This window comes from Empidonax traillii, unplaced genomic scaffold (genome assembly GCF_003031625.1).
Source record: "Empidonax traillii isolate 1590-97213 ecotype Southwest subspecies unplaced genomic scaffold, ASM303162v1 scaffold755:size778197, whole genome shotgun sequence".
Taxonomy (NCBI): domain Eukaryota; kingdom Metazoa; phylum Chordata; class Aves; order Passeriformes; family Tyrannidae; genus Empidonax; species Empidonax traillii.
The window spans coordinates 666,244-687,059 of NW_020955948.1; the positions used below are offsets into that span (position 1 = coordinate 666,244).

The 20,816-nt window shown below is 41.6% G+C and overlaps 1 protein-coding gene across 7 annotated transcripts in view; it reads right to left on the minus strand.

The window, feature by feature from the left end:
* TRIP12 (thyroid hormone receptor interactor 12) overlaps positions 1-20,816 on the minus strand; it is a 74,487-nt gene that overhangs the window by 15,708 nt on the left and 37,963 nt on the right. For 4 of the 7 annotated variants that reach the window (XM_027900914.1, XM_027900919.1, XM_027900916.1 and 1 more), the window contains 23 exons: positions 15,732-15,837; positions 14,697-14,833; positions 13,695-13,778; positions 12,136-12,231; positions 11,011-11,159; positions 10,666-10,701; positions 10,485-10,580; positions 10,011-10,103; positions 9,724-9,885; positions 8,487-8,555; positions 8,213-8,378; positions 7,390-7,507; positions 7,104-7,260; positions 6,627-6,780; positions 6,217-6,445; positions 5,540-5,658; positions 4,733-4,937; positions 4,291-4,391; positions 3,997-4,171; positions 3,639-3,780; positions 2,577-2,768; positions 1,752-1,903; positions 326-498 (listed from right to left, as the gene is read on the minus strand). In XM_027900914.1, coding sequence (XP_027756715.1) covers positions 326-498; positions 1,752-1,903; positions 2,577-2,768; positions 3,639-3,780; positions 3,997-4,171; positions 4,291-4,391; positions 4,733-4,937; positions 5,540-5,658; positions 6,217-6,445; positions 6,627-6,780; positions 7,104-7,260; positions 7,390-7,507; positions 8,213-8,378; positions 8,487-8,555; positions 9,724-9,885; positions 10,011-10,103; positions 10,485-10,580; positions 10,666-10,701; positions 11,011-11,159; positions 12,136-12,231; positions 13,695-13,778; positions 14,697-14,833; positions 15,732-15,837 — 3,111 coding nt within the window. The remainder of the gene's footprint in view (positions 1-325; positions 499-1,751; positions 1,904-2,576; positions 2,769-3,638; positions 3,781-3,996; positions 4,172-4,290; positions 4,392-4,732; positions 4,938-5,539; positions 5,659-6,216; positions 6,446-6,626; positions 6,781-7,103; positions 7,261-7,389; positions 7,508-8,212; positions 8,379-8,486; positions 8,556-9,723; positions 9,886-10,010; positions 10,104-10,484; positions 10,581-10,665; positions 10,702-11,010; positions 11,160-12,135; positions 12,232-13,694; positions 13,779-14,696; positions 14,834-15,731; positions 15,838-20,816) is intronic. The other 3 variants (XM_027900920.1, XM_027900917.1, XM_027900918.1) reach the window with 2 other exon arrangements.

Below are 20,816 nucleotides of genomic sequence, written 5' to 3' on the forward strand. Positions count from 1 at the left end.
ACAGTCAGATTCACAAGTGCTAGAACAAATTTCAGCATCAACATCTGGCATCCAAACTGCCAAGCTACAGCCAGTCTGACAGTAAAGTGGATTATACTTCTGTTAGCATTTTGACTGAACTGTTTACAACATGAAACAATTTGTCCCAGAAAAGGGAAGATTTTCTACAATCTCAAGTCTCCTCCCTGCGAGCGAGATATATTTATTTATAGGTGCCTCCCATTTGTCTTCAGTGTAATCCCTCACAGGTTTTCATGAACTCTGCACTGACAGTAGCAACTATTTCAAGAAGCAAAACACAAATTACTGTATAATATATAAATACCTCTAACTACAAGGTATCTTTCAATGGCTTGTACCAAAGCCAGAGGATCAATCTTCACAGGTCCACCTTTCCACTGTTTCACATTAGCACAGTCTGGATGTCTTTGCAGTTGGCATTTTAATTGATGTGTATTGAAGAATTTTAAAGCTTGGGATCCTCTGTTAAGAGAAAAACTCAAAATAATTTGTGAAAAAAGTTGCTACACAAAGAATCTAATAACTATAATTGCATTAAAATAGTTTTATACATGCATTTACAATTTCACTGGTTCAGTGTATTATTTGTCAGACTATTTCTCTAAAAATAACCTAGTACAGTTTGGATAAATAGATTTTAAAAGTTTTCTTCTACAAGAACACCAGAATTCAAGCTGGACAAAATATGGAAGCTACGTGGATTAAGAGAAAGCCCAGCCTGAGGTCTGACTACATCATGGCCTACACTGACCATCTCTGACATCTGAATTTGTTCAGACTGTCAGCTGATGCCACAGGAGATTTAGAGCTGTGTTTACCTGCAGTGCAATAAGGATCAGAAGTTGGCCCTTCCTTCCAAGATGCAAGTATTCATTTGTATTTTTTTTTCAATAAGGACCTAAATTTTAATTTTAATACCTGAGACACAGAAGACTTCTGGCATTCCTATAAAGAAGAGCTTTCAAAAATTCATGTTCAGTGCTCCTCCTCTCCTAATTTCTACACAGTCATAAGAATATGTCTATAATCGAACTGAGCTTTCAGCCAGCACCAGAAAAATACTTGCAAACCTTCTTTGCAACTTACACTAAAATAAGAGTTCCTAACTGTGATACAGTGAATGAAAGCTAGTGTTGACATATCAAAGAAAAGCAGAGATAAAAAACTGTAGAAATAGGTCTTTAAATTTGTTACTTAAAGCACAACTAACAAGCTGGATTCCAAATTTATTCTTTATCTTAACTCAAGGCAGGTCCACAGCTATTTTAACTATGTTGACAGCCAAGAGTTATCACTCAATCCATTATCATTCTAGAGAACACAACCTACAAAGTTCAGCGCTGCAATACAAACTCTCTGCAGTTGAATGACCTGACTAAAAACAGTGCCCCAGCAATAAAGAGATGGTTTCTTTGCACTGTTGGTTACACGGGGACAAGGAAGACTCCTGAATTCTCCTGAATTTTTCAAGCTTAAAATTTAGAGATTGCATTTAAAGTTACACATCCACGTGAGAGACATCTCAAGATGGTAAGCAAACCTTTGGTTAAATATTCAATCTTCCACTGACTAGGAAAGCCAACTGTGTAATCACTTCTGTCTTTAGCAGGGTCAGAAGTCGCTATTACTTCCATTACCTCCTGGAGCATTATTTATTTAGTGTTGTTTCAAACAAGTTTTGGAAAACAAAAAGCTTCTAACAAAACTGTTACCTGAGCATTAATCCTTACCTGCTCCCTGTTCCGTTTCCACTAGGGAAGTCATGCACTTTAACAGGGAACTGTTCCATCTGACTGAGGCAGTTGTTCATTTTATGGACTAATGCCAACAAAGGTGCATTTTCTAATGGCTCTAATCTTCCAAGGGGCTCTTCTCCAGGAAGCTGAAATACAGTCCAGTCTTTTAATTACGCGCCTGAATTAATCCATCTTAAATAATTTATACCACAGATTATTTTAAAAAAGGGAAATTCAGAATCACTGTTCTCACTGAAAGCAGCAGCAGTATGCAGATGACACATCACAAGATTATGACAGACCTATTTCAAAGGACATACTTTTCTCTCCTGGTTTCAATTGAATAGCCCTACAAATTTTAAGGATTCACCCTTAGCCATTAGCAATAAGCTTTGTTGAAGTTGCAGTTATCTACCTTCCTCTCTTCCACTTTAAATTTATTCCTTTAAAAACAGGACATTAGTTTCTTGCAGTATTTAGGACTAAGGAGAACCCAAACTCTTTCCGTATCAACTTCTTAAGAGACAGAAACAACTTGTAAGTTGTTCCCAACTCAGATAATCGGCCATTTTGGCACTTTTTCCACTGCTGTGTGGAATTTTGTGTAATTACAGGGTATTCAAAAAGGTTCATGACCCATACACACTTAGAACCATGTGAAAGTTGCAGTGCTATACAGTTTAGACACAACCAAACATTCCTTCTGTACTCCATCTTAAAAATAAGGTCAACACTGAACCTCCTCAGATGGCATTTCCAGAAAGAAAATTCCAGAGAGAGACAACTAAGAATTCCAAACCAAAAACCAAGAAAACTTACTGGAGAGGAAAAAAATACATGAAGGAATCTTTTCAATCTGATATCCCTGCTTACAGCATCTTTTTCACTTTTAGATGTCAAGTAAAGCAGCAGCTGTTTAACAAACCCACTATGCTGGATTTCGAATGAGGAGACGTCGGACTCCGAGACAATGCTACGGATTTCTACAAGGCACTCTGTTCCACCATCCACCTGAAACACAGCAAGGGACTGTTTTACCACCCACCCAGCTACTAAGGGGATGAAGAAATCCTGCTTTTCCTTCTACTGCATGGAAGAGCTTTAAAGGGAGAGGGAAAAGGGGGAAGTCTGGAGTGTGGAGTAACTTCATACAAGCAGGAACAGAGCAAATCATCTGAGGACGAGCACTTCTGTGTTTAAGGGGAGACATTACAGGCAATATCTGCTTTTTCTGTATTTTCAGAAAAATGCAAGGTCCCATTAATGTCTCATGTGAGGTAAAGATGAGCTCCAAACAGGTGGGTTTTGTTTTAAAAAACAAAGAAATAAACACCACCACCTCACCCCCCAAAAAAGAAACAAAACACACAAAAAAACCCCCCACACACACACAAAACCCCCAATGTACCAAAAAAACCTAAACAACTCAGACTGGTGTGTATTTTACATGACTTCCATGTGGGAGAGAAGAGGAAGGAGAGTTTAATATTTAAATGACTGCTTAGATCAAAGCACAGAACATGGCTCAGCTCCTGAGCTACTTTAGGATTGACAGGCCACCTATCAATCAACAGCTGTCTGAAAAGCCAGGCTCAACTTCTTGAGATGCTCACAGGTTTGCCCCAACCTGTGTTTCCTCTCTCCCTCCACCCCCAAAGTTCTTCCTACAAACTGGGTTGTTCTTTAGGTCTGAAGTCAACCCTAACACTTCAGTGGCACATTGCTGGGAATCAAAATATCCTTGTTAATACTGCTCTTTTATCATAAGTGATGTGTGTCAGAGCTCATAGAATCATTCCAAAAAATGACTCCAAGTCATAATGAGTCAGAAGTCAAGCCGAGAGACGTCTCCCCACTCCAATGAAGTTCGTCACTTCTAACCTGGAGGTTGAGTTGTTCAGTTGCAGTGCAAAGTCTCTGTAATACATTTAGTGCAGGATTGCTCCCATCCATGTTTTCAGAGCTAAAATAATGTTCTACAAATTTATGGGCTTGCTCCTTAATCCAGCCCTTGATTTTTTCTCTGCAAAGAAGAACACGAAAGGCATTTATTTGGCCACACTCAGCACTTGCATTCACCAGTATTGCAATAAATACAGCCAGAGTATGTTTTCCCCCACCATGCTACTTTAAACTACTAAGAGCTTCTTTTCTCTACCTTAATTTCTCGATGGTTTATCATAAGCAGCTCAAAGTCACATCATATTACACTGTATTTTGACTTTTTTTGTGTGTGTACCTGTTATTGGAAATGGTATCCTTGGAAGCAGCCCTTGCAAGACCACTTACTCCTGCTGTTCGTGCTGGTTCAATGTTATTACTGTTGGACTGTGTGCTTAATCTTCCCCACGTTTTAGGATTTAAACTTGCCAAGAAAGAAGATTTAGGAGATTGAGTAGTTGTAGGGCTTTTAGCTGGAGGAATTTAAGACAAAATTAAGAGAATCAAAAGGTTTGTTTACAGTTAGCACTTTTGGCAGCTTATAAACTTACTTTAGAAGGAGATAAAGTTTCACATTTTAAGAGTTATTTACCTTGATTGTCTACTTTCTCATCATCTCTCGGAGGAGAGTATTTTGGTCTCCTTGGCCCTCGTTTTGGCAATCTTTTCCTCTTCAGAACATCACTGAGTCTTCTGTCCAGGACAAAGTTAAAAATAAAGAAACGTTTCCACCCATCATATTCACACACATACCCAGCCCTTATTTTAAGACGCATCTGCCAGCTACTTCCTCAGGAATTAAAGAACAGGTTTCATATTATTACAACATAACTATCACGTCACTAGTCCTTTTTTTTTTTCTTTTAAACATTTAATATAAAATGAATCGCTGAAAGCTTCAACACCACCCCACTTCAGTTCTTTAGAGGAAAACACCACAGCAAAATGCAGACAATAATAAAAAACCAGAGGGCAAATAAAACCGCAACAAAGCACCCAACCCAGCCAAGTGGTTTTGCAGGCAGTGCCCTTACCCCTGGGGGCTCAGATCCAGCGAGTCCTCGCGGCTGTGCTGCAGGCTGGGCGAGCCCAGCTCAGCAGCGGCGTTGCCGGCGGCCGTGGCCGTGCCCGTGCTGATGGTGGTGGTGCCCAGCGTGCCAGACCCGTTGGTGCACACCTTGGGGGGGCTCGTCAGCAGGGCCTCAGACTCCGCCAAGTTCTTCACTTGGTGCATCACCCCTTGGCAAAAGGAGAGCTTTGTTTAGGGGGTTGGTTGGGAGGGAGCAGGGGTGGGGATGAGGGTGTTGGAAAACGTAAGAGTGTTCCATGAACCTCTGTTTCGACTCTGGCTCACCCCACCCACCAACACAAAGTTTTAAAAGCAGCTCAACCTTTTCTCCAGAAAGTTAACCTACACAGTTTAAAAATACAAAATTACAGCAGCGTGGCCAGTAGCTAAAGAAAGCCTGAGATCCCCAGTGGAGCAGAACACACAATTCCTGCCAAAGATTCATCAGTTTTCTCCAGGAAGGCTTCCCACATAATTTCAGGGAGCCATCTTCAGCCCAGGTCAGTTCACCAGGATCTAGTAAGCCTTGTTTCAGATTCTGAAAACTCAAAAGTTTGTCCCTTGCAGAGTCTTGGTCAGCTCCTCCCTAGTAATATGAGGACAGCTTGCACGGATTTGTCTTTACAATAACAATAACAATATTCAGTTTTTACGGTTTGGGGAGGTTGGAGAGGAGGGGTAAAGGGTATGGATTCCACACACACACCTATTTTTCAAATACTACCTAAAGAGGTGAAGAGGGGAAAAAAAAAAAAAAGAAAGCAAGATTTACCTTCTCTTCTGAAGTAAACACTAAAAATGTCAGGTAACTTTTGCATTAAGATCTCTGCCATCTGCAGGGCTCCAACCACTATCTTAAGGTCTTGACTCGACAGCATGGAGGCAATATGACTAAAACAGATAATTTGTTAGAATTAGCTTTGTCCTTTTTTTTTTTGCTGGGTTTGTCTTTACAAATCAAGTCAATTCACCTTGCATATATATATATACCATGAGGATGATGATATATAGCACTGGAGATTGAAAGCAAACAAATTCCACAGAGCTTTTGTAAAAGCTATAAATAAAAGGACAAACAGTCTTCTTTCCCACCTAATACTATGTTTTAACATGGCATAAAGAAAAAGAGGGGATTTCCTCCCTTCATAAACATGGTAAGTTTTAGATATCAAAAAAAAAAAAAAAACAGTAAAGGGTATATTAGGCACTACCTATGGCTGTGGGTACTAATAATTTAAGTTTCTAGTAAGAATGCCCAGTGTCATCAACTACTGCAAAATCTATGGTGCAAAAAAATTCCTGCAGAGCTGGCAGCCTCAGCTTTTGGAAAATACATGAGACTTTGAAAGTATCATTTTCCCCTAAAAAAAGATGATTCAAAAAAATTTAATCACAAGTTTTAGTTTGAAGCTCAAAATTCATTTCATTCATGAGAGTTCATGAACCCACCTTGAAACAGCATGGTTTTTCAGAACATCCTTCAGAAGTTCAGCATCAGCAAAATAAATTATCCTAAGAATTGCTCTAAGGCACTTGTGTCTAACAGCAGGTCCAGCTGAAGAACTATATACTTCATAAAGAACACCAAACAAGGTTTTGATAAAGGATTTTGCCAGTTCTGGGTCCTCTTTCATTAATTGTGCTCGAGCATCATCCTTCTTCAATTCTGAATGTCCACCTGTGAGAAAGTAGGCAACAAATCACCGTTTAGTTCTCTGCACTTCTGCTCTGATGATTGCTTTCTTCCATTAAAGCTGATTTAATTCAGCTCTTCAATTGAAAGGATATAATTTAGGAACCAGAAGTCGAAATAACAGGCGAGAATGCAGAGACAGCAGGTTTTTCTGAGCTGTACTTACTGGTGTTTGTATTGGCTAAGGGGTTTGGTTTTCGCTGAATGGCACGTGCTGTTCCAGTGTCCTCGTTTATTTGCTGCATAGAGTTAAAGTCAATGGTGTAGACACGCCCAAGGGTGGACAGGCTGATCTCATCCTCCCCAACCTGATGAGCTGCCTAAAACCAAGGAAGAGTTCAAAGTTCAGAAATCCCTAACAAACAGAAACTACGTGAGAGGGTGAGGAGGGGGTAACACAGTAGGAAAAGCAGGGACTGACAGAAATACAGTAAGAACAGTGGTAATTAAGCAATTAAGTGGTTTGGGATGACAGAATACCAAAATAGTGCAATACTAGAGCAGGATGTTGGAGCAAACTCGTGTTTCTTATTCAGAAAGATCAAGAGTGGTGTTTTCAGAGACGTAAAGAAAGCACTCGATTCCCTGGACAACCGCCCGCGTATTTGAAAAGCATCACCACACAAAGGTGTGGAGTTACTACCTCTATTATTCGACTATCAATCCTGTTATAGGGATGCCAGAGACCCCTGTCATCTCGCCATTGCCATATTGCACCATCTGTATTTTGTGCATTTCCTTTCTTTAGCATAGTATCAACAGCAAAGATTCCCTCTTTTGGCAGGCAAGGCATCAGTTCACTGTAAAGAACATTAAAACAGTATTTTACTACAAATATACAATCAAATCCATCTAAGCTGAAAACTGTTTGCCTTCATTTTAGCTAAGTCAGGGATTTCAACATACCAACCAGAAACTGCCAAACTTACCAGATAAGAGAAGTAAGCTCATAAAGTTCTTGAGGACTGCGTGGAACAAGGTCAATTTGTTCTTGACAACTCCCATTTGAGGCTCCACAAAGGAGGAAGTGAAGAGTTTCTGCAATATCTACAAAAATTATTATTATTCATGAGATTGCCTCTATCAGAACAGGGACCCCATTTCCTGTTGGACACCACACAGTTACTGCCCAAAGCAAAGAGACAGCAGACAGGGAGATCAAAGCCATCTCTCTGAACACTGTAAAAAATGGGGTTGTTCTCAGCTCTGGGGTTTGTGGCTTTCTTGGGTTGGGGTTTTTATCTCTAATGGATTTCTAGGGAGAAGCATCACTCAATATACAGCACACAGGAGAAAACAGGGAAACACACGGGGCAGATTAAGTGACAAGTCAAAACTTACGAGATGAAACAAAGAAAACAAGTGACAACTAAGACAGTTATACAGCTCCTACTTTGGTAATATTTTCCCTTAGTAAAAGCACTTCAATCGCATGGTTCCCCCACATTGCGTAGACCATAAAAAGAATTCCTCCATTTGTGTTGGAATGAGAGCAATTTGTGCAGCTAATACAGACTCACAACTAGGCAAGCACTACAGTGACAACAACTAGATAGGAAAGGGCAGAAAAACCTCTCTGGATAAAACCTTTCAACACTTTTAACTAAACTCTATCCCAGGGGGAAGCACAGTAAGAGAGAGAACACCACTGAAAGAACAGAATATTTACATAATCAAGTCCAGAGGGGCCCATATTGATGGCAGGCATTAAATTGAACAGGTTTTCGAGAAGATGAAAGAGCAAGAACTCACTTTGCTTCATGAGCTGGACTGCAAGGGTAGGGCAGTTGGAGCACATCAGGGAGAACATCCGCACCACCATGATGAACATCCCTGAGCTCAGGATGGGAGGCGTCACCACCAAGAGCTGCTGGATGTTTGTTAACAAGTCCTTGGAAGCCACCTGCTGCAGCAAGTTCTTCAGGAGGGAACAGCAAAATGGGAAACGTCAGTGTTTCTCTTCTCCCTCAAGAGAAACAGAGGGAGGAAGGAAAGAAACAAAAATCCCCCCCATCCACACCCTCACCTCCTCATGCTGGAAGTTGTCCACTAGCCGTGCAAAACAGAGACAAGTGCTTTCAACAGACTTTTTGTCCTGTTATTAAAAAAAAGGTATTTGTTTGAATTGAAATATGGTAATTTGCATTAGATCATCCTGTCATTTCCAGGCATTCCTAAACGATCTCCAAAAAGGCCAGCTGAATCACGTTTTACAGAACATCACAGCTCTCAATCTTTAATTGATACAGTCTAAACTGATCTCTGATGTGAATGTGCTCCTGCACAGTCCCTGGGAAACACCCACACTTGCAACACTAATACCAGTAGGGACCTTTAGAGATAAGTACATGGATCTGTAAGATTCTTTTTGGGTTCTGCAGGGAGGAAACAAAAGGCAAAGGAGCTACAAAGCCAAGTAACAGGAGATTTAATAGATAATAAGCAGGAGTGAAGGCTACTGTTCTACAGAATACATGAGCCCTGATTTTTGTATCATGCAGCCCAACTAGCACAGCAAATGCAGAGACAGCAAGATAGTTAAGACTTCTCTGAAAATGATGTTTGCAAAGTTAAGAATTGCACAAGAATACACAAAACATTGCCTGAGAGCTTCCATTAAGTTCATTTATTAATAAGCAAAATATTTCTCACTTTTCATCTTTTTAATAGGAACCTGCCAGCCAAGTAGATCATCAGAAATCTCTTTTGATGCACCAGTCGTTGTAAGTGCTCATTTATGAACACAGCAACTTTGCAGGATAGGTAGTATTTAGAAGGCTCATGATTTAGGATTATTTCAAACTACTGTACAAGAATAGGAACTTTCTTTTTAAAAAGCCAAAAGCCCCCCCAAAAAGACACAGCAGTGAAAGAGTACACAAAAATTGAAACTGAAGTTGTTCTGAGTTAAAAGTGGGAGAGAACCTTGGAAGACACTTGTTAAGGAAAAAAATAGTACAGTAATACTACTAGACTTCCTCTTTGTGATGTCCTTGTAGTTCTTGCAAGGACTACAAACCCATCATTATTCACGCTTTAACTACCTTATTTATCTCATTTTATAAAATGTCATGAATCCTTACAGCATGCTTACAGTGAACAAAAGGCACATCAGGATATTGCAACTGGATGGTACAGAAACTTTGGGACAGTTATCACATTGCAAAGGCAAAAATGCTCAATAAAGAATTAGGTATCTGGAGGAAACTCTGTACTACATTCACATCAAAATTAGAACTTGCAGTTTTGTAATAGCTCCTTACCTGATGGGTTAACCTTTGCGTGAGCAGTGGCAAAGAGTCTGCCACAAAGTGAAACTCATCAGGAGTTATGCTCTGGCAGCAGTTGGCAGCGATGGCGAGCGCGTTCCTCTGGGCATTTATACTGAAGAACTCCAGGTACAGCAAACAGTCTGCCAGCCCACCCTACAACAAAACACAAACATCGCCACTTGCAGCGCCGCTGAAGTCATAGAAAGTTGTTGTCTTATTTCATCCTCCCCTAAGATCACCAGGATGTGGCACTGGTGAGGGCAGTGTCTGGTACTTACAGCCTGCAGGATGGCTTTGCTGTGCCTGCGAGACAACATCTCCAGGGCTGTCAGTGCCTGCTCCGCCACGTCGATGCACTGGATAACCTGCAGCTGCAAGGACACAAAAAAGCTTGTGGATCAATTTCTAGACCAGTCTGTAAAAGTAATCACCTTCATCAACACTTGGACGGTCTCTGCTAAGACACACGTGCTAATGGAGCCAGTTGGAACCAAGACTGATGGTTTAGGCTACCTCAGGTGTGAAGCTCCACCAGGAGACAACAGCTCAGTTCCACAGCGTGTCTGCAACACCAACCTGACAAAACACTCTCAGTGGGTCAGACTGCACCACTCAGTGAAGTTGGGAACAAAAATTAAACGCGGTTTTAAAAGCCTCCTGTGCATTCTGTGTTATCTTGTGAGCAGTGAAAAGAAGCTGTTATCTTAAAGGTATTTCTTAAAGTTAAAATCCCTGTTTGGATTTCATTTTACCTTTTCCAAGAAGACAGGAATTGCATCTACCACTACAGCAGATGATCTGGGAAGTGCTTCCATCATGTATGTTAAGGCTCGGCATGCATGATTCATCTATGAAATATAAAATATTTGGGTTTCAGTTCAGATAACACATTTTTGGATTTCAAAAGTTTCTGAAATATTACAAGTGACTTACAATGTCGAAGTTGTGCTCCATCTGCAGCAGTGTTATCTGTTTTTTTAAAAAAAAAAGTATTGTTAGATTAGAAAAAGTTATCTATGTATCATCCTAAAAAAGGGTACAAATCACTGCTGTAGCTTGACTCGGGACTTAGAGTGTTGATAAGTTTCAAAAGAACTCACCTAATCTTGAGCTATTAAAGAATTAATAAAACTACCAAAATTTTGCAAAACTTGCCCTCAAAACCAAACAGTGTGACAGACAAACAGGGAAGTCTATATTATATAAATTTTAAAAATGAAGCAAGACATTGAATGAAATGTTATATCCTCCAACAGAAACATGAGATTAAATCTTTACCAAAGCTGGTACAACGCTCTTGACTGGAAATCCTCCTAATGTTTCTTCATTCCCCATGACCAACAGCTGGCACATCTCAATCACTGCCTGTAGTTGCTGACTTTCATCAGTGGCTTGGAGACCTTGTAAGAGCTGTTGGGCTTTAGAACCTACATGTCCAGGAAAAAAAAAAATTAGGGAAGAAGATATTAGAAAACATAAGTGTTCAAGGGAGCTGTTATGCTACACTCCTGCCAGAGCGGAAGACCAGAGATAAGTTTGTTTTCCTCTGTATTTGTAGTTTCACTTCCTTTCCCTGTCATAAAAAGGTAGGATAGGAAAGGGAGACAAAAATCTCTCTTGGCTGTCTTTCCAGTGCAGACTGGTCAGCACAGGGAGTCCACCACACTGCTCAGCACAGTCACAGCCAACCTACAGCAGGTGCCAGAACCCAAACCACCCACCCCACACACCTTTGTAAAGCAAAGGCATTTTCCACACCCTCCCAGATAACAGAGCACATGAGACCCCATCCTCTGGTTGGCATGCAGTGGAACAGGCTGCCTCTGGCTCTGCTGGGAAGCCACACAGACTGGGACTAGGCAGTGCCCATCTCATCCATCTGCACAGTGCAGACCTGGGGGAACAAGCCCCGTGTTACCACTGCCACACCATCTGAAGGGAATTGTTTCTCTCTGAAAGCTAAGACACTTCTGAAATTAAAACCAACAGAACTTCGAATTGACATCTACTGGTAGTTTTAAAGCTAGCCTTAAGCACTTGTTCAAAGCTAGCAAAAAACCCAAGGGGGGTGGAGAGGTCTTTTGTTAAGCAGCCCATCATGCAAAAAGAAAAAGGAAGGGGTGAAAAGGCAAGAACCCTCCCTTCCCCACCTAGAATGGAACATTAAGATGCCCCCAAAAAAAAAGAAAAGAAAAGAAATACGGCTAAAGCAGATTTCTCTTCCTTAAAAGACAAGCAAATTAATCTTTTTGACCAGTGGTCTAGCACTACCATGACATACAAGTCTCCAACACGTAAAATATTAAACTACGAAGCTAATACAAATATTAGATTTACTAGTGGTTGGATTCTACTAGTCTGGAAGTGGAAAGAATTAAGTCAAATTAGACAAACTTTGCTTACTAGCTCCACTTCCAATTGTCCTGTGGAAGAGCTGCGACATCCGAGGACCAAGAGGGCCAAACAGGTGAGGAGGAAGACCCCTAGCCTCTAATAGAGCTAAAAGCAAACAGAGGATAACAGCCATTGTCAAAGCTTCTATGAATATTTTTTTAAAAGCTTAAATTCCACGATGTTATCATTTCAGATTACGAGAATTTCGATATTTTAAGAAAGAAGAATGAGGATTAGATGACTGCAGCTACCTTGATTTCCAAAAAAAAAAAAAAAAAAAAAAAAAAAAAAAAAAAAAAAAAAAAAAAAAAAAAAAAAAAAAAAAAAAAAAAAAAAAAAAAAAAACCAAAAAGATGACCTTTAGAGAACAAGTAACTCATTTCTGTGTGTATCAGAGCACTGAGGCCCTCTAAGAAGTCACCCGCTGAGTTTCCAGAGTTACCCACTTCACAGAGGATATCTGGTCTGTTGAACTGTTCTAAGTCTGGAGACACAACAGCAGATAGACCAGGCTGTAATTTCAAATCTGAACTCATGAAACTACATGAAATAGTTTAACCTTATCTTCACATTTTCAGAAACTGCATGGCACTGCTAATCTGAAAAAAAAATGACACTGAGAAACAGGTTCCCAGCTTTGTCTGCTGATGAGCAGGAAAGGGGAGAACTCTGCTAGGTGTTAGCGGGTTTCTTTTTTGATTGATTTTAAACACTTCGCAGTAGCGTCACTTAAGCTAAACTAATTGGGGGATTCTGATTTTTATTGCAGTAATCATGTCCACTGCTGATCAATAAAACAATCATTAACAGCAAAAACCATTTTAGCTGTGTTCCTAATGCATACTTGTGCTCACTGAGAACTCTAAGCAAGTGAACTCGTAGTGACACAGCACTGACTTCACATTAAAACATCCAGATTAACCAAAACCCCTCATTTTATTTGCAAGGGAGACCATAACCTCAGGACTCCCTGCAATGTAGCAGCCAAATCATTAGTCCAGTTGCAGGACATGCAAACTGAGTTTATACCTGTTTGTGCTCTCAGGTTTTAAGAGACCAGAGTCCTTTAGCCCAAGCACAAAAGCAAGCGTTTGAAGAACATTCAGATTTTGTTTGGTCAAAGCTTATAGCAATGTGGGTATCAACGACAAGCACAACAAAAAAAAAATGTTATCCAGAAGCAGGCAGAGTACAGTAGGCTTAACCTGGCCTGGGAACTGAAAACATGCTTGCAAAGATTTTCATATTTGAGTTTACATGCTTAATAGGACTGAGTTCTCAGTTCTCTACCCCCACCTCCTCCTGGAAAATCATCAGAACTAGTGTATTATACACCATGTAAATGAATATGCCACCCCCTCCCGACATGATTTCCAAATTCTTGCAAATCTTTAGTGTATTCAGGCTTGTAACTCCGTAATTCAGAATTACTGTAAGCAAAGCAACACATGGGCAGACAGCGCAACAAAATACAGCCTTCCCACCACGTGTAGTACAGAATCTGTGTAGGTATGGCTATTTATGGGCTGCAAACAACGAAAGAGGTAAATTAATAACAACTTTTATACCTTGTAATCTTCCCATCTCAGAATCATCTGACTCACTTTCTCCAGAAGTTGTCATACCTACAGCTCCAGCAACAGAACTAGAAGCTAAAGAAACAAAATAGAGATGAATGCAAGTTATGGTGCCTTTAAAGCTACAAAACTCACATGAAAACAGTCTCTGCCATCAAAAGAGTGCTCTGCATCTAACACTGCCACCAGCCAACCTCTGTACGACTTCCATTTCAAAGCAGACCGGTCTACAGGTCTAATACTTTGCCAAAGCTGAAGAGAGTGGCTAAATCAACACGACATAATGAATAAGTACAGCTGGATTCACAAATTACATTTCAGAAAGATTTACCTGTGTCCTTAATAATTTTCTTAATTGAGTACTATGCTGCACTTAGGTTTCCATTAATTTTAACTTTCAGCACTGATGTAGCTGGCTTTAAGCATAGAACATGTAATATTTCCTACCATTCTCCATAATTACTGGAAAGCACCTTTGAACTCACTACTGATTAGGACCAGATGATAAAATTACCATTTAATAGAACTGTGCAAGTAATAATATTTAACTTGGTTACAAATTTCTCCAGTATAGACTTCAATAGGTTTCAATTTCAATAGAAAACCTGCAGAATATTTATGAGTAATTTCAACAGAGCCTTTACAGGTACACGATGACTTCTGTATCCTAAATTACTACCCTAAAAATGGATAGTAATTCACGAAGCATCAGCTGAAGTTAGTTTTATTAAAAGAGGAAGAAGCTTGAAAACTAAAGCCTGGTTTACTGAATATAGTTTGGAAACTAAAAGCATAACTGACAAATGTATCAGACAGCCAAGAAATCAAATGCAAAAGGGAAGATCCCTCTCACTCAGAAACCTTCCAGAATTATTTATGAGCTTACTCAGAGCCATTTAATTATTTTCAAATGCAAAGAAGTCTGTATCATCATTATTATTATTATTATATCATTATTATGTTAAAAATGCTTTAGTTGCCATTTCCTCTTACCTGCAGCTCCCTGGGGAGGCTCATCTGTTCGTGCAGCTGAAGAGTTCACCCCATCCTGGTTGTTGTCAGGATCAGCCATCTTCTCCTGTCGGCGAGCTTCGGCTGCTCCTCTTTTGCCCAGGCCAGAGCCTCGCCGACTGGGGGGTCAAAACACACAGTTCAGACCTTGTCAACTATGCCAAGAGATTCATCAGTGTCATTCTACTCAAGACTGTGTAACATTTATGTGGATCACCACCACAGCACTGCATAAACTAATAGTTTGTTTAAGAAGCAATCAAAGTAAAAAGTCAAACTGAAATCCTCACTTGACAACAGAATCGAGGTTTCAGAAGGGCGGGGGGTGGTTAATGGTGTGGAAGAAGGGAAAAAAAAAGTATTGCTGAAACATAGTCTAGGCATAAGAACAAAAAAAAAAAAAGCTTGTTCAGGTTCCCTAGGTCTAGTTCCAGAATATATACAACTACAGAAGTTTTTTTTGCACCACAGGACACATTAACTCTCCCTCCCACTTAATCTACCAGCTGTTTAAAATCAGTAATTCAGGGTTAATTTTCCTCTGCATCAGGAAGTAGACTAAGCACTTAAATGTAGTATTGTTCAGATGAAGCTGCTGACAAGCTGAGTCAGCTTAGCAGTGCACACCAGGAAAACAGACTCCTGTGTGCTACCATGAAGTCTCATTTTTCAAAACAAGCATCTATTTTACTAGTCATGATGAACAACAGTTCAGCACTCTCAACTCTTTGTGTTCAGTATCTTTTTAAACAAAAACTCCCTGAGGACAGGATTATTTAAGTTTGTGATACTGGCTTTGGGTGTTTCTTTCCCTCCACCTTCACAGCAGAGGGACTTGTGGAAGTCCTCAGGTGACAAATCCTTTGTGCTCTCCATGGCACCGACGTACAGAGCCATCAGAGCTACAGCTGCTTTTACAACAGCCAAGTGAGAGACACACAAGGCCAGTTATCACTCATGGAAACGCCATCAGTCTCAATTCACTGCAGAAGTCAGGATTCCTTCCTGAAGCTTTACCTGGTGCTAGCACAGGAGCCCGTGGTCTTTTGGCGTGTGCTCCGCCGCAAACTGGGGAGCTCAGCAGGTGGGGATTCACTGCGCTTCTTGGTGGATTTCCTTAGACCTGTGCCACATGGAAAGAGTGGAGAGGAAATCAGTCTTTGAACACACAGCAGTTCTACACAGACATTTCCTGGACAGGACGCCTCCATGCAGAAGAACAGCTGCTCCGTAAGAACCACAAGGAGCCCCATCAGTTTTTAGTCACTTCAGACTCCACTGACAAATCAGTAAAAGAAAGGTTCAGGCATTTACTTGTACTTATTATTTTAAGCTAAGTAACACTAAACTCCAAGTTGTTACGTAGGCACCTTCTCCTAACATACATACTACAGTTACAAGAGAGCTTCTAAGTCTTTCTTATGCTGGAGAGGTAACAAACTATGGGATACAAGTTTATTATTTCCACATGTTGATGTCCAAACACAAGAAGATGCTTCAGTCTTAAAAAGAAAGAGAAATTACATTTTGGGGAGGGAGGGCAGTGGTGGTTGTGATCTCAATTTTTAGTCAGTTTTATTCACATTAGTCTGGCTTAAAATAACTGCATCAAATCAAAACCATGCTCCCCTCCTGGAGTCAAGCACTGCCAGTGCTGAGACCTATAATGTGTATTATTCGTGTTCCTATTTCAACTACACCACTTCAGCCCCTCTCTGTCATGAGGCCTTCTCTGATGAAAATAATCAAGCATATCCTCAAAGCTCTGGAAATGGAGTTCAGGTTTTTAATTTACAAGTATTCACACTGTTGAAAATGACCCAGTTGATATTAATTTGCTCCAGGTTCCAAAGCCACTGCTCTGATGACATCCCACCAACAGAACCAGGGAAATCCTAAGCACACAAAAAACCCACACAACACAACGTTCTCAGCAAGCTTATTGTCAGGCTGGAATAGCCCACAGCAGCTTCCAAACTAGAAAACTGATAACTGAAATGTAAAAGTTAAAATCTTTAACAGGCCCAGTTTGACACTGAAGTGCCCGTCTTACTGCTACAGTAAGTCAATAAAATAAAAGGGAACTTTATGACATTAAATTCAGACATACTATTACTAGAACAGATGTAAATAACTTTGAAGAGATGAGGAAGTTGGATCACTGCTCCCCCCACTGGCAACAAGGCAGAAATAAAACCCTTTAAACGTGCAATGTGTTTGAGTTCAGCACTTATCAAAGTGGCTCCTGCCTATTTCCTTCATCCTAAAACATTCCAGGAACGCAGAGCTGTGGTACTGAGGGATGTAGTGACAACTCTGCAGCTTCTGACTCGATATTTAACAGGAAAGGCAAACGTCTGAAAAGCTGCCACTAACCTGGTCAGCAGTGTGTCCTTTCACACACCGCAGTGTATCTCACCCAGGAACACAATGCTGTGAGCAGGTGAGCTCCCTGCAGATGAAGGTTAACCTGATATTCACCATTAACCACACACTGGGCTTATCAGCTCAAGAAATTTGGCAACCTCAAGAACCCAACAGGATGCTGTATTTAAAAGCCACCAAGCACTGAACTGAAGCAGGCTGGCCACTTGAATTTTCAGATGGTCTGTACATACAGGACAAAACATGTAACTTTTTCAAGTGTTCAAGAAGCAGTGGCACTCTTAACCCACAAGCTTTAAAAACAAAAATCAGTTGAAGTTGCTACAACAGAATTACACACTGACTCCAACACTACACATATACAATGAGACACTTGGGGGGGTGACAGGAAAAGGACAAGTGTCACAGAGACACAAGACAAAAGTAATTCGGAACAGCTGCAGCAGGACCCCGGGCCACAGCAAAGTTTCTCAAGTAGTAAAAGTCCAAAGATGCAGCAGGACTTCTCCCAGAGCTGGCTGTGTTTTACACCAGAGAATGAATGCTTTAACTGGCACTAGGTATAGACTGTACTGCTCCACAGGGAAAATGTTTATCCCTCTGAGTTCAGAGCTAGACTTTTCCATGTGTAACGTATGTAATGAAGGGAAAAGCAGGCTACTCAAAACCTTTAACACCAGGGTGAAATTCTAAGTGAAATGTACCTTTGCTTTACATTTAGAAGAATAAATTAATCATTTTGTTACACTAGAGTTCACTGGGGAAAAAAAATGCACTTTTTCACCCTTTACGTTAGCACAACATTTATCTCTGCAAATCTGTGGGTTGTTATTTTCTAGCAGTCAGACCTCAACAGCAGGTAATTTCTCATTAGCTTAGTGACAGCCCATCAGTGACACACCACACATCCACTCTAAGTGACCTAAGATTGACTTCATGGATCAAAACAGGATTTCTGCAAAGGCCAAAGGTGCCACAAAGCAGCACTGGTTTTTAACAGTATGGCACACTCACTCATGTCTTACTGTCCCCAAATCAGTCCCAAGGTGTCCAAAGTGCACACCTGAAACACTTTCTTCTTTGTTTGGTATTCCGCCAGTTTGGCAAGCTGAGCTTGCTTGACAAGGGTCAGATGAGCAGACACCCTTAAAGCTCGTTGTTTACAAAGGCTTCTTAAGTCAATCTTACCACCTGCATCTTTGGAGAATTCTTTGAGTCTTCCCAATACCAAAACATCAAGACTTATTTTCTTCAGTCTAAACTTTCTTCCTTTCACTTGCATTGTCGTCAAGATTTGGGATGGCCAACACAGCCTCCCAGCTGAAAGTTAGTCCTGTGTCCAGAGGACTTGGGGGATGCTAAAAGTTCCAAGCCTGCAGTGGCAAACAGGGCACAAGCAGCATTAAGGGAGATGAGATCAGAGATGCTCTGTGAGTGCCTGATAAAGGAAAGCACCAGTCATATTGGCACAGGCAGCAAGGGCTTTCAGAGGAACAGATTTATGTTCACCTCCAGGAGTTATTTATTCAGCACTATTTCTGTGTTATATAGAGCCATGTATTGACAAGTCATCTTTTCTCCAGGCTAAACAGGCCTCTCTCAGCCCTTCCTCATGAGATGCTTCAGACCTCTAATCCTCTTCAAAGCCCTCCACTGAACCCTTTTCAGCAGTTCCTTGTCTTTCCTGAACTGGGGAGCCCAGAACTGGACACACTCCTAGTAAGTCCTCATGAAGGCAGAGAAGAGGGGCAGGATCACCCCTCTTGACCTGCTGACAGTGCTCTTCCTGATGCACCCCAGGACACCACTGGCCTTCTTGGCCACAAGGGTCAACACTGCCAGCTCGTTGTCCACCAGGACACCCAGCTCCTTCTCCACTGAGCTGCTTCCCAGCAGCTCAGCCCCCAACATGCACTGGTGCCTGGGGTTACACCTCCCCAGGTGCAGGGCCCTGCACTTGCCTTTGCTGAACTTCAGATGGTTTCTCTCCATCCAACTCTGGGTGTCTCACTGAATGGCAGCACAGCCTTCTGCCCTGTCAGCCACTGCTCCCTCTTCTGCATCTTCTTCAAACTTGCTGAGAGCGCGTTCTGACACTTCATCCAGGTCACTGATGAACAAGCAGAGCAGGACTGGGCCCTGCACTGACCCCTGTGGAATGCTGTGAGCTACAGGCCTCCCCCTGGCCACGGTGTTGCTGCTCACACCCTGTGAACTCTGCCATTCAGCCAGTTCTCAATGCAGTTCACTGGCACTCACCTCACCCGCTGTTCCTGCGCTGCCCACGAGGATATCACGGGAGATGGCGTCAAAAGCCTCGCTGAAGTCAAGGCAGACAATGTGCACTGCTCTCCCCTCATCTACCCAGCCATCACAGAAGATTATCAGACTGGCCAAGCATTATTTCCCCTTGGTGAATCCATGTTGATACTACGATGACCTTTTCCTTCACATGCTTTGAGCTGGCATGCAGCACGAGCTGTTCCATCATCTCTCCAGGGACAGAGGTGAGGGAGGCCAGCCTGGAGTTCTCCTGGGTCCTCCTTCTTGCCCTTACTGAAGGCTGAAGTGACACTGGCTTTCCTCCAGCCCTCAGGCACCTCTGCTGTTCTCCACAACCTTTCAGAGAGGATGGAGCGTGGCTTAGCAGTAACATCTGCCTGCTCTCTCAGCACCTGGAGGTGCATCCCACCAGGGCCCATGGATTCGGGGGTGTCAGGTTTACCCAGGTGATCTCTAACCCAACTCCCTTAGCCAAGGAAAAGTCATCAGGAGATCTGTTTTAGTAAGTTATGAACAGACATGGACTTTCAATAAACCAAAAGAAAATTACATTTAAGCAGTTCACATTCAATACCTGCCAAAACTTCAGAAGGAAAGTTCAGAACTAAAGGCATGTATTTATTGCTTGTGCCCTGACCTCATCCTATTTGCATGCCAAACACTCATGTTTATGAGTCAGAAAGAAAACAGACTCAAACAGGCTAAACCTGAAATAGCACGGCCTAACAGAAATCAAACTAGAAAAATCCTAACTTCACATTTAAGTGTGTTTCCTGATCAGCTCTTTTTTTAAAGGCATATTTTGCTGTGTGAGGGAAACGAGTTCTGAATGCAGCTGTACTGTGATCACTTGAGTCAAAACAAAGTTAGTCAAACTTTTCATAACCCAGAAAACCCTTTATTTGCAGTTCAGATGGGAACCAGGAGATTTACTGGTTAGGATTGGAAGTTTAGATTTCAGATTGGCTCCTGTGCTGGCCTGCTCTCCTCCCTCACTGAGCTGGGGTGAAGGAGCTGTGGCAGTAGAAGGTAAGGTGGCCTCCTGTCATTCTAATATTCCACTGTTACCCTCCCTCAGGACCAACCCAGACACCCCCAGCTCCTGATTGTGGTCCCACACAGCCCATCACCACAGTTACAGCAAGTATCTCCAAGCCAGCCATCCTAATTCCTTAATCCCAAGTCCACAACTCCAACAATCATCCCCCAAAATCCCAAATAAACTCAGTCAGAGCTATTTTCCGACTCTTTTCTCCTCACCCCTGTCAAATCCCTCAAAGCCAGTTCACACAGTGTTTATGTTCATGTGGTTTTTCAGTGTATCCCAATAACCCCTCCAGCCCCCCAAATCTGACAGCATTGGGGAGAGATTTTTCCCAGTCAGGCACAGCCACCCTAAGTCACCCTGCCCTCAGCACTGTCCCAGCCACAGTT